General features: G+C 46.8%; 1 protein-coding gene across 4 annotated transcripts; it reads right to left on the bottom strand.

Annotated features, from left to right (window-relative positions):
* Positions 1-331: 331 nt before the first annotated feature.
* PEX5 (peroxisomal biogenesis factor 5) lies at positions 332-11,664 on the bottom strand. Of its 4 annotated transcripts, XM_058824188.1 has the most exons (15): positions 11,438-11,664; positions 11,019-11,054; positions 10,694-10,826; positions 9,863-9,997; positions 8,738-8,843; positions 7,480-7,570; positions 6,997-7,113; positions 6,539-6,631; positions 6,243-6,362; positions 5,480-5,623; positions 3,297-3,367; positions 2,917-3,132; positions 2,640-2,805; positions 2,217-2,374; positions 332-1,417 (listed from the first exon to the last, which is right to left on the bottom strand). In XM_058824188.1, exons 1-15 carry the CDS (start codon positions 11,585-11,587, stop codon positions 1,216-1,218), a joined length of 1,938 nt encoding a protein of 645 aa, XP_058680171.1. In that variant the 5' UTR covers positions 11,588-11,664; the 3' UTR covers positions 332-1,215. The 4 variants fall into 4 exon arrangements, with proteins under 4 accessions (XP_058680171.1, XP_058680180.1, XP_058680190.1 ...); XM_058824197.1 differs by lacking the exon at positions 6,539-6,631; XM_058824207.1 differs by lacking the exon at positions 6,997-7,113.
* Positions 11,665-15,219: the final 3,555 nt, after the last annotated feature.

The raw sequence follows: 15,219 nt of genomic DNA, 5'->3' as shown, positions 1-15,219 counted from the left end.
TATTTAAGCCCCCAGCCTTGACTACTGCAGCAGTCAGATTCCTTAAACTGGTGATAAAATGTAACACAATTTCCCTCTCTGCAGAGAGGGAAGAGAGGGCCAGAATGTGGAAAAAAGAAGTGCATCACTGACCTCTAAACCTGAGCAAGAAAAAAGTTTTTGGCACAGAGAGGCTCTTCTGCTGGCTCACTGAACTGAAGCCTGGGGCTACAGCAAAAAGAGGTCCTTTAAGCTTCATCTGTATGCGAGCTATCAATAAACCAAAACCTGAGTTAAAAGGGGAGAGAGAAACAGAGAGAGAGTCTAATCTATCTTTTGAAAAGTAGTGGGCTTATACCTTTATTATACAAAATATTTTACAATTAAAAAACATTTTCCCCAATAGAATCATATACAGATATTTATAATTAACAAGATTCAGTTACACACAAGATGGAGACTTTCGCACAAAGGAAAACAATGACAGATGAGCAAGAGAAAATTAAGACTTCACCCCTTTCCCCACCATATTTTGGGACAGGTCACATTTCAGACTTTCATTCCTATCACCTTCTCTCAAGCCTGAACTCTAGGATCTCCCTTTACCCCGGCAGGGTAAGGGCCTCCACCCATGTCCCCAGCATCAGTACAATATGCTTGTCTTAAAAGGTTCAGGAAGAGACACTGAGAAAGTGGCATCTGGCTGTACCATGAGGTTACCAGTGGCCAGAAAAGGGGACTACTGCCCCAGTTTTCCCTAGCAACCCACATATACACACATGCAAGCACATACATGGGGAAGCATGCTCAAACCCCACAACTTTTCACCCTTTTGGGTGAAACAGCAGTCCCATCCCTCCAAAGCAGCCTGAACTTGAGATACGCACTTGCAGGCAGTCTGCAGAACGGCTCTCACAGCCAAGCTGGGCACTACTGCAAATGCAGTCTGGCAAGAGGGCAGGATGCTGCTGTCTTCCCCACTTTGATCATCTGTGAAGCAGCAGTGTCAGTCGTCATGGAGGTGATAATGTGAACCGTTTAGAAATGCTCAGGCCACAACAGACAGGCTGGGGAAGTTGCACACTTCACCAGGCGGGTACTTAAAAATAAACAGTGGCCAATGATCTGCCCTACCAGGGCAAAGATGTGTGTGAACCCTTGGGAACATTTTCTCCCTAAGAAAGGTCATTGCTGGGCTTGGCAACCGCTGCACTCGCAGGGGAGCCTATCCCAGAGTCACTGCTGGAGGCCAAATGCTTTCAGCAGTGCGGGCAGGTCACGGGCATCAGCTGCCCCATAGAGGTCACTCTGCCCCAGCATGGAGAGGGCCATGCGCAGGGTGCTCCAGATGTTGTCAGACATGGCTCCTTGCTGCCCCCGCGGACCTCGGCTCTTCTGCTGCATGTGCAAAGCCTCCAGGAAGTGCTCCACAGCCTCACTGCCAACAGGAGAACATTCACATGCTCAGTGGAAAAGATGAACCATCTCACACTCCCTTCCCCATTTGTTTCTAAAGTATTTCCCCTCCAAAACAGTTTCCTCCTCTTCCCAGATCCTACCCCACTCCAGAACCAGAGGTCCCCCTCTTTTTCCCCCTAGAAGAATCAGGAGGTCAGATGGCCTCTACTCCACCTGTAACTGCATGACACTTGGATCTCTGGGCAGAGTCCAAACACTTGCTCTGCTCTCCTGTTGTAGGAATGTGCCCCCTATTGACAGAGTGACCAAATTATTCTTTGTCTGCTTGAAAGGAAAAAAGCCCAGAAGTTTCTCTCCTCAATTTGGTAAAAAGACATCTCATAGGATCTTTGGGACTTCACCTCAGACCTGGGGCTGCCAACTGGACAGCGGCCAAAAGGTCCTGCCTAGTTAATTCACTAGAAGAAGAACAAAGGAAATAATTGTTTTTGTGGAGTGTTTTAGCAAGAGCAAGAACTTATTGCCCCTGGCTCAGGTTTTTCTCTGAAAAAGCTTTGTTATTTTGCCTTTCATTAAAAAATTTTCTGTTTCCAACACTACCTCAGAAGCCATCCTGCTAATTTTATACCATTGTGGGTAGCAGAGCTATCTCATGTGTGACTGGTTCTGTGAGAGCTCATGAGACCTGGCTCAAGGAGAAACCTATCCCCCTGTGCCAAGAGAAGGCTGCAGGCAGTGTGGCCCTGCCCTCACAATCTAGGGCAGTCTGTGTCCCCTAGACACACAGGTCACAGCAGAGGTGCCCATCCGGTGCTCACCGGTGGGCCCCTAAGTTGATGCAGCTGATGCCCAGGTTGTAGCGAGAGCGGATATATCCTGGCTGGAGCTCCAGGGCCCGACGATACGCGGCCACTGCTTCCTCACTCCGATTCCCATTGGCCAGGGTGGCACCCAGCTTGTTCCACAAAAGGTGATCCTGGAGGAATGGGCACAGAGAAAGGGCTGAGATGAACTGGATCTCCTAAAGCTCCAAGACAACCAACCACTCCTTCCCCACATGTCTGTCATATTCCTCCACTCCAAATATGCACCTCTTGTACATGCAGCACCTCCACCCAAACCTTCATCCATAAACCTCCAAGTGCCTCCAGCACCCCCAGTCTGCCCCTCAGCACCTCCACCCAAACCTTCACCCATAAACTCCAAGTGCCTCCAGCACCCCCAGTCTGCCCCTTTCTTACATTAGGGCGCACACTGAGTGCAGCACTGAAGCAATCCACAGCCTTCTCGTACTCGCCACTGAGGTTGAAAAGGACACCCAGGCCACACTGGACATCAGGATCCACAGTGGAGGGGTTGCTGCGCACAGCTGCTAAGAACAGCTCCTTCACCTCCATGAACAGCGAGCTGGAAAAGCACAGAACAGGGTATTGGTGTGCTGCGGAGAGAGTCGGCCTCAGGCTGCTCGCTCTGCTCCTGCCTGGACCAGTCTGAGCCCCATCAGTAACCATAACTCACTCAGAGAGCAGAGAACTCAGGACACGCTTGGAAGGCCCCAGGTTTGTCCCCGAGACACTCTCCTCTGGTTCCTTGTTCAGCAGGTGGGCATAGTCCGGTTTATGGCGCAGCCAGTCCCGCAGGGTCTCACACGCCTGCTTCTGCAGGGACTCATTGGTGAAGCTCACTGCTAAAGCCATAAGTGCTGTCAGGTTCCCAGGCTGCAGCTCCAGACACCTGCAGGGCAAAGAAAGTGCATGCAGCATTAAATCAGTGTAGGAGACAGCCAGACACAGGAGGTGAAACAATCAAGACACAGCATCCTGTGACAGCCATGTGGTCCTTGTGGCACTACACACCCAACAAGAAGCCACACTCAGCAGCTCTGCAGCAACACTCACTGTCTGAGAGCGCTGATCGCCAAAAGCTCCTGTTCATTCTCTGCTTGGGTGGTTCCCAGATATTGCCAGGCCTGGGGAAGACATAGATGTACAAAGTTAGATTTCCAGAGGGAAAAAAAATCAGTCAATAAGCCACTAACACAGAGATTAAATCCAGTATATTATCCTGCACAGTTTTAGAGTGAGATCAAATAGACCGAAGTATACACATTAGCCACAGGTGTAAGTTCCTCTCAAAAGATAGACAGATGTCATGGCACATAAGTCTTCAAAGACAGTAAAATTGGCATTGTTATAGTGAACAGAAGTGAATGTCTACCTGGAAATCTATCATAAAGCAACTGTTGGTAGTTTTACACTTTTAGATCACAGAATCTCCACTTTTAACTTCTAACTGTGGTCAAACTGCAGAGGAAGGAGGAAAATGCAGATCTCCTATTTCCCAAGAACAAAATGGCATAGCAGCAGTGCTAATAATAAGGAGACCCCCGAGGCAGGCAGCTGTATGTACTTGTGCAGTGGTCCACTAGTAAGTAGTAACCTTGGAGAGTTGACTTTCAGACCTGAAAGTAGAAGCACTGTTAATTTTACTGAATTTCCAAACATCATGACACCAGTACATGAAAATGACTTCCACCTCCAAGCAGCTGATATAAGGAATATTTAACTAGGCACTAAATCCAAAGTATCTGTTCACTTTATGTTGATAGCCACACCCCTGGTCCAAAACAGGCTAGAGCTGGGGACTGTCAGCATGATGTACCTGCTTTTTGAAAGTAAGTCACAAAATGAGGTATCCACTGCCTCAAGGAAGGAAATTGCTTCATTAGCAAAGACACGGAAGCCCTGCAGAAGGCAATCTACACCCCCGAATCTCTCATGCCTCACCATACATAGCTAGCTACAATTCAAGCAGAGCTGACCAGCAATAACTGCAGTGCCAGCAGAAGAGCTGATGAGATTCAAGGTAAAGTTGTGACTTGGACCAAAGCAAACGTGACATCTCCTTCAGAGCAATTGTTCATGTCTATTTGATCACTGTACCATTTGTGAAGTCTTGGCTTCTCCTGTACATTCTGCAGTCACAGTAGAAGAATTCAGAATGTTTTTAATACAGCTAGCCAGAATTGGCCCAAGATTCCTTCCCTGAAGAATTCAGAATGTTTCCAATGCAGCTAGTCAGAAATGGCCAAGATTTCTTCCCCTAAGGTTTCAATTACCTCTCCATCATGCTCAGCCTGCAGCCCACACTGTCTATGAGAAAAAAGCAACAGTTCTAGAAGGGTATTAACACCTTTTGACCACTTTAAAGCTAAAGCAAAATCTTCAAACCTTCTGCTTACTTTTCACCTATTACCAGTACCCTAGAAAGTTAGACGGCCATTCTTAGAAGCCAAGAACCTCTGTTCCAAAATGTCACTCATATTTAAGTCTCAGGGTAATCAAATTATGTATGTCCAGTCATATATAATTAGCAGGGCTTGAACAAGACATGCTGAAAATTTAACGGCCCTGGATCCTTGAGGCAGGCACTCCAGAAAGGCACCACATGAGTGTATTTGCATTCTTCCTGAGAATATCCATGTTCTCTACCCCTGGAAAAAGGCACACAGGCTATTCCATTTCTCAATTCATCCTGCAGAAGCTGAAGTGATTTATGGAAAAAAGTATTCACTTAACAAGGAGCTGGAACTCTGTCTTCAGAGTAAAAATCCTTCTTTGGCCCACAACTTCAATTAAGACTGTTGAAAACACCCAATCTTTTTGGGTCACATCTCTTCCTAGCACCTAGATGAAAGACTTAGAGTCTAATGAGATTTTCACAATTAGATTTTAATACAGATACAGAAAGCACTGATCCACCATAAGCTCCTCCAAACTTACAATGCCAATAAAGACTTTCACAGAAGCAACTTGAGAGATGAGAACTCCTTGCCTTGGCTCCATGCACAGTCTCATGCGCTCCAAAGATTTTACACAGCTCTGAGCCAGACGACTTTGTGCTTCGTGTAACTACCTTAAGTTGAAAACCTCCTCCCTCAGAGGCTCCCTGAGGACTCACACAGATCAGCAACAAGCCCAGGGCCTCAGAAAAAGAGGTGTTTTCATACACCCTGCACAAGTCCTAACACTGCAGGGACAGCTGTCCTGACAGCTCAGCCTGTTATCTCTGTGCCACTCACCTCCATATGATCTGGCTTCTGTTGCACTGCAGCCTCAAAGAGCAGCACAGCATTGGGGAGGTCACCTTGCTCCAAGCGCTTCCGACCCTCTTCAAATGCATCCGGGTGATCCCTCATGGGATTGTCTTCCTCAAACTGGTAACCCTAGCAGGACAGACAGACACACAGGGGCTAAAGCTAGGAGACAGGCTTAGGGAGAAGAGCACTCTCTACAGCACAGCTCAGTCTAGTCTTGCTGCATCAGGAACATTCTAGACGCAGACCAGCCAGCACCTCATCCTTATTGCCAATTTGTAGCAGATCAGAGAACAAGGGTGGTTCCTCCTGCCTGTTCTGTGCTGGAAAAATCCCCCAAACCAAACCAGGAGTAAGTTGATAGAGAAACAAAAGTATTTAGTATGTATTTATAAGATACATACATTTAGTATGTATCTTATTAGCTTGGAGGGGAATGGGGCCAGATGGGGGGCAGGGATGGGGCCAGGGGACACAACACTTGAACTCATTGCAAAGAATCCCTCTATTCACTGGTATTTGGTGCTGGACAAGAACCAGACAGCATTTGCAGACAAGCCCAAGTGAACAGTTTTTAACCCTTAGATGATCTGGGACAAGGGTGTAAGTGACAGCAAAGCATCAGTGTGAGAACAAATCCCAGCAGCATTTGGAGTCTGTGGAGCTCAGAGCGAGGCAGATGCACTGCCAGTCTCCCCCAGGGCAGCCCACCACAGTGCTAGGGCTGAGAGACCCTGTTCTCCCCTACCTTGTCGTATGATGAGGAATTGAGGTCTTCATATTCAGAGAGCCAAGGGTGAGCCTCTGCATCTCTCTTGGCCATCTCCTCACATTCTGCCTGGAGTTTGTCCCAGAACTCCACATCTGACTGAAGGGAGAACAAAGTGTGACTGGAGTACCTCAGCTATAAACTCACATCTATAGACATGCCAGAGAACTCCCTCCTGGATGTTTCCAGCCCTCCTCAGAGCATGCAAAGGAGAGAGGTAACCCTACCATGGGCTCTCAGTTGGCACCCCAGCCCTCCTTCTCAGCCAGCTTTACCTCCACAGCAGCCTTTGCCTGCTCAAATTCCGTATCAAGAGTTGACATGTTCCCAGATCGCGCAAATTGATCCACCCAGGCATCGGATGCCTCCTGGGAGTTTGGAAACAGAAACACACCTTTCTTTTTAGAATTTGGCAACCTCAGGGCACATCCCAAAACAGCAGGAAGGTCTGTAGTGACCCTTCCTCCCCATCAGTAAAAACTGATGGCCTATGAAGTGGAAACGAATTCATCTGAATCTCCTCTTCCTCACAGATGCTGTGGGAGATGAGAAAACTCAAACTGTCCAGATACATTCTCATCTTCTGGCTAGACTCTGCTAAGAGCCCAACAGCCCCTCCCTTGTCTCCCTCAGCACTGCTGAGAGCTGGACTTGCCATTTTCCTTTGCTCCCAGACTGTGCACTGTGGCAAAATGCTTTCTTCCTTCAGAGCATACAGGCCTGGGGGTCCTACCTGCTGCTGCATAAACTCAGCTGCCCATTGCTCTGCCTGATCTTGGTCTCTGTGGGTCACCTGATTAGCTTCGATCGATACCCTCCCATCTCCGATCTGGCGGACAAACTTTAGGAACTGCGGCAGAGAAATGAAACAAGGGTGGAGCTGGGCAGATGCTGTGCCCACAAGCCCTCAGCCCATGCCCCCCTCCTTCACTAAGAGGGCTTCTCTCTGCAGAGCGAGCACAAAAGGCCCAGAAAGGTGGGAAGGACCAGACTTCACAAGAGTGGAGATGGATAACATCTAAAGTGGATTGTAGAGCTCAACTCGCAGGAATCAGGGAAGAAATGGAAACATGGGACACCAGGAGGCTTTACTCCTTCACTATCTTCAGCCATCTCAATTCCCCACACCCTTTATTCACAGTAATATAATTACTACTAATTACTTAATTACTAATTCACAGTAATAATTAATCTCAGCCCCAGTCAGATTTCTCACCTCAGTATTCTTGAGTTTCGGATCATCCACTTTGGAGAGGAAATCAGTAACAGTTTTCTTAAGATCATCCTCAGGTTGGTATTCCTCATACCTGTGTTCCAAGGCAATAAAAGGGAAAGAGATAGTCTGATACCAGGCAATAGCAAACTCTTTCACTAACAAGAGTCTACACAATGGGGCAGACAACAGAGTTGAAGGATACAACCCCTCCTCAAAGATTCTGGGCTTCTCCTAAGTGATTCACTACCATTATCCATCCGTAAAAGTTCAAAATACTACTAGTCACTGGACAGTGACTAACACAAACAGCAGCAGAATTAAACAATTACAGAGTCAGCACAGTTCTGCAGAGCAGTCTAGATTCTTGCCAAGCTCACATGCCATCAGACATTGCAAGTTTTAGCACTACCAGAAACAAGGTCATATATCTAGGAACAAAGAAAGTAGGTCATGCCCACTGAAGAGGAAAACAGTGCCTTGGAAAAGCATCAGCCCTGCAGAGGATCGAGGGCTTACAGCAATGACACAAGTCAATATGTCTTGTCTGGCTTATAGCAGGATAGGACCACTTTGAAGTGGTACCACTACCTCCAAATCTTGGGGAAGTTTTGGAACTGGTAGCAGTAACTCAGGGATGTCCATTATTTGCAGAAAGTTGTCAGAGAAGCCAAGAGCCAGGTGCAACAAGAGTCCAAATATACAAAATTTTTGTAAGGAAAGATCTTAGAAGCTCAAATTGCTTGTGTGTTTGTTTTGCTTCTTTAACTGAAAAACTTGATTGTACCCAACAGCTACCTACAAAGCGTAACCTACCACAAAAAACCACATTAAAATAATATGCAGAAGGCTGAACCCATAAATATGTCGGGGAAAGGCTGGAAGTGGTTTGTCAGATAGGAAGAATTACATGATGAAAGTTTACAACTAGTACAATCAAAAAGCATTTGTTGCAGGAAAAAAAGTTCCTGAACTCACTCCTGAAGTTACTTTAAGGAGTTTTGCATCAGGCATGAGATAATTTAGCCTACATGATCAATGTGTCTTCCTGGAACTAGAGAACAGAAAAACTACACTCTTATTAAAAATTTCAGTTTGCAAGCACTGTTTCTGCCTTTCTCTGACACCAAAGGCCTGAGAACACCAGTCTAAGTTAAATTACTCAAAAGCATTCAGGCCACAGCAGATATCTATCACCTTTCCAAGCTTCACCCACCCAAGTGCCTAGCAGCAACAGCTTGCCTTGAGAAGTCAGACTCACCATTTATCTGCCAAAGACTGATCTTCTGACTCCCCAAGCCACAGCTTCTCCTCTGACTGCTCTAGGTATTCTTCTGCCCACTTGGCAGGAGACACAGACAGTGGATCTGCAAAGGAAGAATGGGGAGAAAATTAAGACAGGCAGACTAGCGCACCTTTGTTTATGTTTGCTTCTTCTACCTTTGTTTATGCTGATTTAAAAATCAAGCCTTTGGTTCAGACAGTGAATTAATACAGATGCCACTGTGGTGATGATAAATGTGTGATTTTCTACTTTAATATCACAACTTATTAATCTGCTCCCTGTGGGATACTATGTAGGTCAAGAAAATTAGCACTGCATTACAAGTCTGTCAAAAGCACAGCCTACAAGCACTAGGTTTTCATCAGAACTTTCTCAAAGACCTCTGTAACTCTAATTTATATTTTCAGAAATGTAAAGAGTGAAGGTCAAAGAGTGGAACTACCCAGCTTTCTACAGTGGCCACTCCTGGAAAATAGCATATACTTGTTTCTTTTCCATAATTTCCAGATTAGGGCACGTGTGGTAACAGGACTTTATTCCAGAGCCTGATCTATACTCAACACAGGATGGCTTTTCAAATAAAGCTTAACCTTTGGGCCAGAAACACTCACTTTGCACATTTCCAGACTGTAACATCCCTCCAGCTTCATACAACTGACAAAAAATATTTGACCAAAGCACACTAAAGAGAATTTACCTTTGTACCAAAGGCAAATTTAGCCTTACAAGAGGGAATTAGAAAACATGTAATTAAGAAGCAGTACAAGGCCATCTCCAACTTGCATCAGTTAAATCATCACTTTTAAAAAAGCAGTTTTGAACAGCACACTTCTCCAAAATTCCCTAAGTAACCTAAGCTAACAGCAAAAGACCCTTGCATCTAACTAAAAGCTTCCACACCTCATTGCTCATAATTTGACTTAACCATAACACCATCACAAAGCAGCTTTCCTATCCCCCACCCCATTAGGGCTGCTACAGGAAACACTGCCTGCTGGGCCCAAAGCAATACTCCAATTTCACAGTCAGGAGCTCTTCACTTCACACAGGCATGTGACTGGACATCACCTTGACAGTAACTCCAAAAAAAGGACACTTCACCTGTCACTTCAGCAATGAACTCCTGTGACCAGTCAGCCTCGTTGTAATCTGAAGAGACATCACCAGCATTATCTGCTGCAGCCAAAAATTCCTGGGTCCAGTTTTCAGACAGCGCCAAGGCTGCCACACCTGGAGCTACATGAAGGGAAAAAAAACAGAAGTGAGGACTGGAGCACTCAAAGGCATCATTTATGTGTTCTAGGCTAGCCCTAATCACCTCTGATCTCTCTCTTTGTTAGAATAAAATCACAGAAATATTTCACTTGGAAGGAGTCTCTGAAGGTTGTTAGAGTTCTCACAGCAGATTAACATGAAAGTTAGAGATGAGGTTGTTCAAGGCATTTATGAGGTAACTTCTGAATTTGTCCATGGCTGCCAATTCTCCAGCCTCCCTAGATACCTGTTCCAGTACTGAACTGCCTCCTCCAAGGGAAGAAATGTTTCCACACACCTAGTCAGTTCCCCTTTCCACAAATTGTGTCCATTACCCCTTGTCCTTCTCCTGACTATTGCTGTGAAGATCCCAACCATGGCTGCTGAAGATAGCAACAAAACACTCCACCCCCTGCCCCCCAGACTCCACTTCCCCAGGTTAAAATGTCCAGGCCCCTCAGCCTTTCCTCTTACAACATGGATTCCTGTCCCTTGAGTACTTCATCGATCCCCAGTGAACTTGTTCCAGCAGATCAGTGTACTGGGAAGCCCAAATCCAGAAACAATAGCCCAGATACAATCTCAGAAAAGATCAATAGCTAGGAACCACCCAGCTAGGAGCCTAGCCATAAACATCAAGATCTTTTCCAGCTCTCCACCTACTTCAGCTCCCCTCACCTCGCTGAGGGGCCTGTCGGAAGCTTGACTGTTCAATCTCTTGCATCTCAGCCAAGAGGTCATCCATCTTGAAGGTCTGGGGTGCACGGGACAGCAAAGGGGCATTCTGAGCTTGCAGAAACTCTCCAACCAGCTGCCAAAGACAGAGATGGATTGCAAACATTGCACAGAAGATGAACAGGCAGAGCCAGGGAGTGTGAGAAAAGGGCTTGTCAGAAAAAAACATTAGCATCAGGTAAGGGGTAAAATAACAAACAGTGAGGATGAGAAAAGCTTAAAGAAGATTAATCAAAAGCTACAAGGAGACCAATAAATCTGTTCTTACCTCATCTTCAGTGGCTACTCCCAGTGGTTTGGATACCTGCAGGGAATAGTGGGCAATTGTGTCAACATTGATCCCATGCCCCTCTCTACATAGACAGTGTGACCCAATTAGATTGTATCTTCCTCTTCCTTGAGCTTAGCCTGTCAACATTTTTCTTGCACTAGCTGCCAGCCAAGGGAGCAGCAACACTTTGAGGGATCCTGTCCAACCCCCTCCCACTACTGTCTGGCTTAGGGCCTGTGACAGCAAGGCACACAGCTCACCACAGCCACCAATATCCCCTGAGCGCCCACAAACGTGCCCTCACCCCACAGCCCTGCTTCGGGTGACCCCTGGGCCTTTTCCCCAAGAAACCACTACACGACACCGGCTGCACCGAGAGCCCCCAGAGCCAGCCCGGCGAGCAGCGCGATACTCACGGCCGCGGCTTCGGGCGTCTCGGGGGGCCAGGCCAGCGGGCCCTGCAGTCCTTCCTGCCGCAGGGCCTTGTCCTGAGTGAAGTGTCCCGCCAGCTTCATCAGGGGGTTGGAGCCCCCGCACTCCGGCTCCACCAGCTCCCTCATGGCCATGGCGCCGGGCACGGAGGGAGAGAGGCTCGGCGCCGAACCCGCCGCGCCTGCACCTGGCACCGGGGCGGCACAGACAGCGGGTGAGCGCCGAGCGGAGCGACCGCCTGACCCCGACCCGGCTGCCACCCGCCAGCGCCGCCTCCCCCGCGGGCCCGGCCCGGCAGAGCACGGACACCCGCCCGCCCGCCCGCCCGCCGGGACAGCAAGGCCGCGGCCCCCGGCCCGAGCCCTGAGCCCCGCGCCCCCGGCCGCGCCCGTCCCCCGTCCCCCGGCCGCGCCCGTCCCCCGTCCCCCGGCGCGCTCCGCCCGGCGCCGCCCGGAGGGGCCGCGGGGCTCCCCCGCCGCTCCGTACCTGGGGCCGCCGGGGCGCGCAGGGCTGGCGCGCCGGGGCGGGGCCAGCCTTAAAGGAACAGGCGCCGGAGCGCCTTAAAGGGACGGAGCGCCAGGGTCACCCGGGTCACCGCCCGCCCGCCCGGGTACCGCCCGCTCCGGAACCCGTCCGCCCGGTGGGTCCCCCCGCCGCGCACCGCTCCCGCAGCTCCGGAGCCGGCTGCCGAGGGGTGTGCCCGTCTGCCGGCCGTGAAACGGTGTGTACATGTATATGGTGTGTTTTATACACATCCCATTGTATCTGCAAATATACATAAATACGTATATAAATGCATATATACATATAGTCAATGTGTATGGTATGTGTGAAAAATGCAAATATACATAAACATATATATATGCATATATATCTGCATTAATATATATATATAGTCAATGTGTACAGTATGTGTGAAAAATGCGTATTTTATGATTGGCTTTTCGCAAATATTGAAATTAATATTACATGTGTTATGTTAGAAAGTTATGTTGTATTAATTCTCTTAAGAAGTGTGTTAAATATAGTTTTAGGTTATAACAAAATGTTAAAATAGGAACTATGCTATCCAAGATACTTTAAAAAAAAAAAAAGGATTTGCAGTGAGATAGCAGCCACAGGACACCTAAATTTTTCAGAGAAAAATAATTTATTGCCCTCTTATCAGAAGAAATGAACTTCTTCCCACCTCGCTCAGCTATGAAGACAGCATTAGGATTAAGAAGAAGATGTTGAGGATGACCAGACAGAATCCTGTGTTTGAATGGAATTTATGCATCATGTATGAGATGTATGAATATGCAACAGGCTGTTGTTTTTAAGGGTTAATCCTCTGTTAACGGGTGTCCTTTTTCAGGCTTATGCTGCCCAGAAAAAGGTACCCGGACATCCATAACTCTTTGTTTCTGTTGGCTCATATTGTTCTAATCCAAATTGTCCAAAATTTTTATTACTCTAACTATATTGCTATTTTTATAACCAGTTTATTGCTATTAAACTTTTAAAATTTTAAAAACAAGTGATTGGCATTTTTCACAGCATGTATGTATATATGTTTATGTACATACAAGAGATACATACATGTATGCCCCACGCAAATCTCATTTTATTTGTGAATACACATAAATATATATGTTCATATATATATTCAATGACATGTATATGGTACATATGCATAGATGAGCATATACTGTATCAGTATATGGCCATTTGTCCAGCTGATGGATAGATATTTTACTGTTTGCTCTGGGATCGCTAAAATGTTGCAGCTGGCAGCCACAGGTTGAGAGTGCACACATTTAGCTGAAAAGTATGTGATACCTTCAGATAAGCCATAGAAATGCCAACTCCTTCCCAGCCTTGATCCTCCTACATTCATGGTTCCAAAGGACAAGCCACCTGGAAAATCAGAGGTCATTTGTGTATAGCCTCTAAAAGAATGGGAAAAGCACCAAGAGGGGGTTGCACAATGTGTGCTGACTCCCGTGACATTAGCTTGCTAGAAATAGATTGTTTTCAGAATCAAATCCCATCTTCTTCTTTTCAAAGGAATATGCTCCTCTGCAGGGTCCTCTCCAGATTTATCTGGGTCACTTCATCTGACCAAAATGTGACATCTGGTGGGGTTTTAGACACAATTCTTTGACAGTTGGTCTTCCTGCCTGCTCTCCTTACAGCTTTGAAATTCACATGGCATCTACAGCCAGCTCTGTGCTAGCAAGTAGTATGTGTGGCTCAACAGGAGCAGACTTCTTAAAGTTATTAGAACTGGGGCTGGAAATACAACATCCACACCAGACATGCTTGGGGAGCATTACTCTGGACCATGTCTCCCCTAGTCCTGTGGAGGCACACCAATTAGTGGGTGACGTGCCCTCTGTGCAGCTTAGCAGCACCCAAACGGAATTTCATTTGCACACCCAGGGTGTCCTGCAGGACAAACCCCAGCCCAGCAAAGGGATTACTGTAAGATTCATTTTGAAAGCACACTTCTGGCATCCTGGAAGGTTAAAATAAGACTCACCTGCTATTACCAAATCCTATGTATGCTCAGTGTGATCAGGGATTAGCAAGAGCACTTGAAGAGAGAGGCATGAAGAATGCTATGGGGCAGAATCCCAAAAGGCTTTCAAGAAGGAGAGGGGCAGCACTGCTCCTAAGGAAAACCAATAGACAGCACAAAGACATGGAGAAGGAGAGTGTAGGCACTCAGATAAGGCATGGACAGAAATCCAAAAACCATCACAGACTTGGCAAGGAGGAAGAAATGAAGTAATTTTGATTTGTAAATATTTGCAATAAGGTTTTGGGGTATGCCCATGACACCAGCCTGTGACACCAGCTTGGCCTTCTGGCTCAGGACAGGGACAGGGAAACACTGCTCTGTAAAAAATAGCCCCCACAGCCTTCCTTCTGAAGGGCTGGATGGCCCTTAATCCCTTAGAGTCCCAAAAGGCTTTGATGCAACTGGAAGGACAGGAAGTGGTGGTGGTGGCAGAGCATCCAGGACAACCACAACTATGGCTGTTGATGGATAAGTATCCTGCTGAAGCCACAACTGTTTCTGCTTGCAGGCAGAAAGCAAAGGGTCTGATCTAAAAGTCAACAGGAAAAGAAGCACAGTCAATGCACTCCTGCAAGTGAAGTGAAAATAATTTGGCAGCAAGAACTAAAATATCAGGGGGCCCCAAAAACTCTTGGAGAGATGAGAAAGGCAAATAGTACAGTTCCTGAAAAGGCTATTCCAGGCTCTGCATCCTTCAGCTGTTCTCAATACCAATACTCTGCTGAAGGTCCTGGGCCTGATGGAAACCAGTGACAAATGGAGGTCTCTGTCTAACTGTTCCCAATCCTAACTTCGTGAAATTCATTATTTCTTTCCAAGTGCAAAACTTAGTACATGTTTTTATTAAATGGTGCTCTACACTTTCAGGCTATTTCTCCCATTGATCAAGAACATTTGTATATGATTTTTTTCTACCAACTCCTTTGCAACCCCTCTGAGGTAAATGTTGTCTGCAGATTTTAATAGACAGAATTTTCTGGTCCACTGTATAAATTACTGGGAAAAAAACGCACACTGATAGCACACTGAAAACAGATCTCTGCAGGACTCCTTAATATGTTTTTCCAGACACACAGCATAACACCAAAAACTAATCTTAGAATTTTCCAATTGGCATCAGATGCTCCCAACAGTGATTTCAGTAGATCCAGTTTCCCATGTTTCCTAATGACTGTCAGATGACACAGAGTAAAAATCCTA

This window comes from Ammospiza caudacuta, chromosome 2 (assembly GCF_027887145.1).
Source record: "Ammospiza caudacuta isolate bAmmCau1 chromosome 2, bAmmCau1.pri, whole genome shotgun sequence".
NCBI classification, from domain to species: domain Eukaryota; kingdom Metazoa; phylum Chordata; class Aves; order Passeriformes; family Passerellidae; genus Ammospiza; species Ammospiza caudacuta.
Note: the sequence above shows the minus strand (reverse complement) of the source record. Positions and strands in the feature narration are given on the sequence as shown.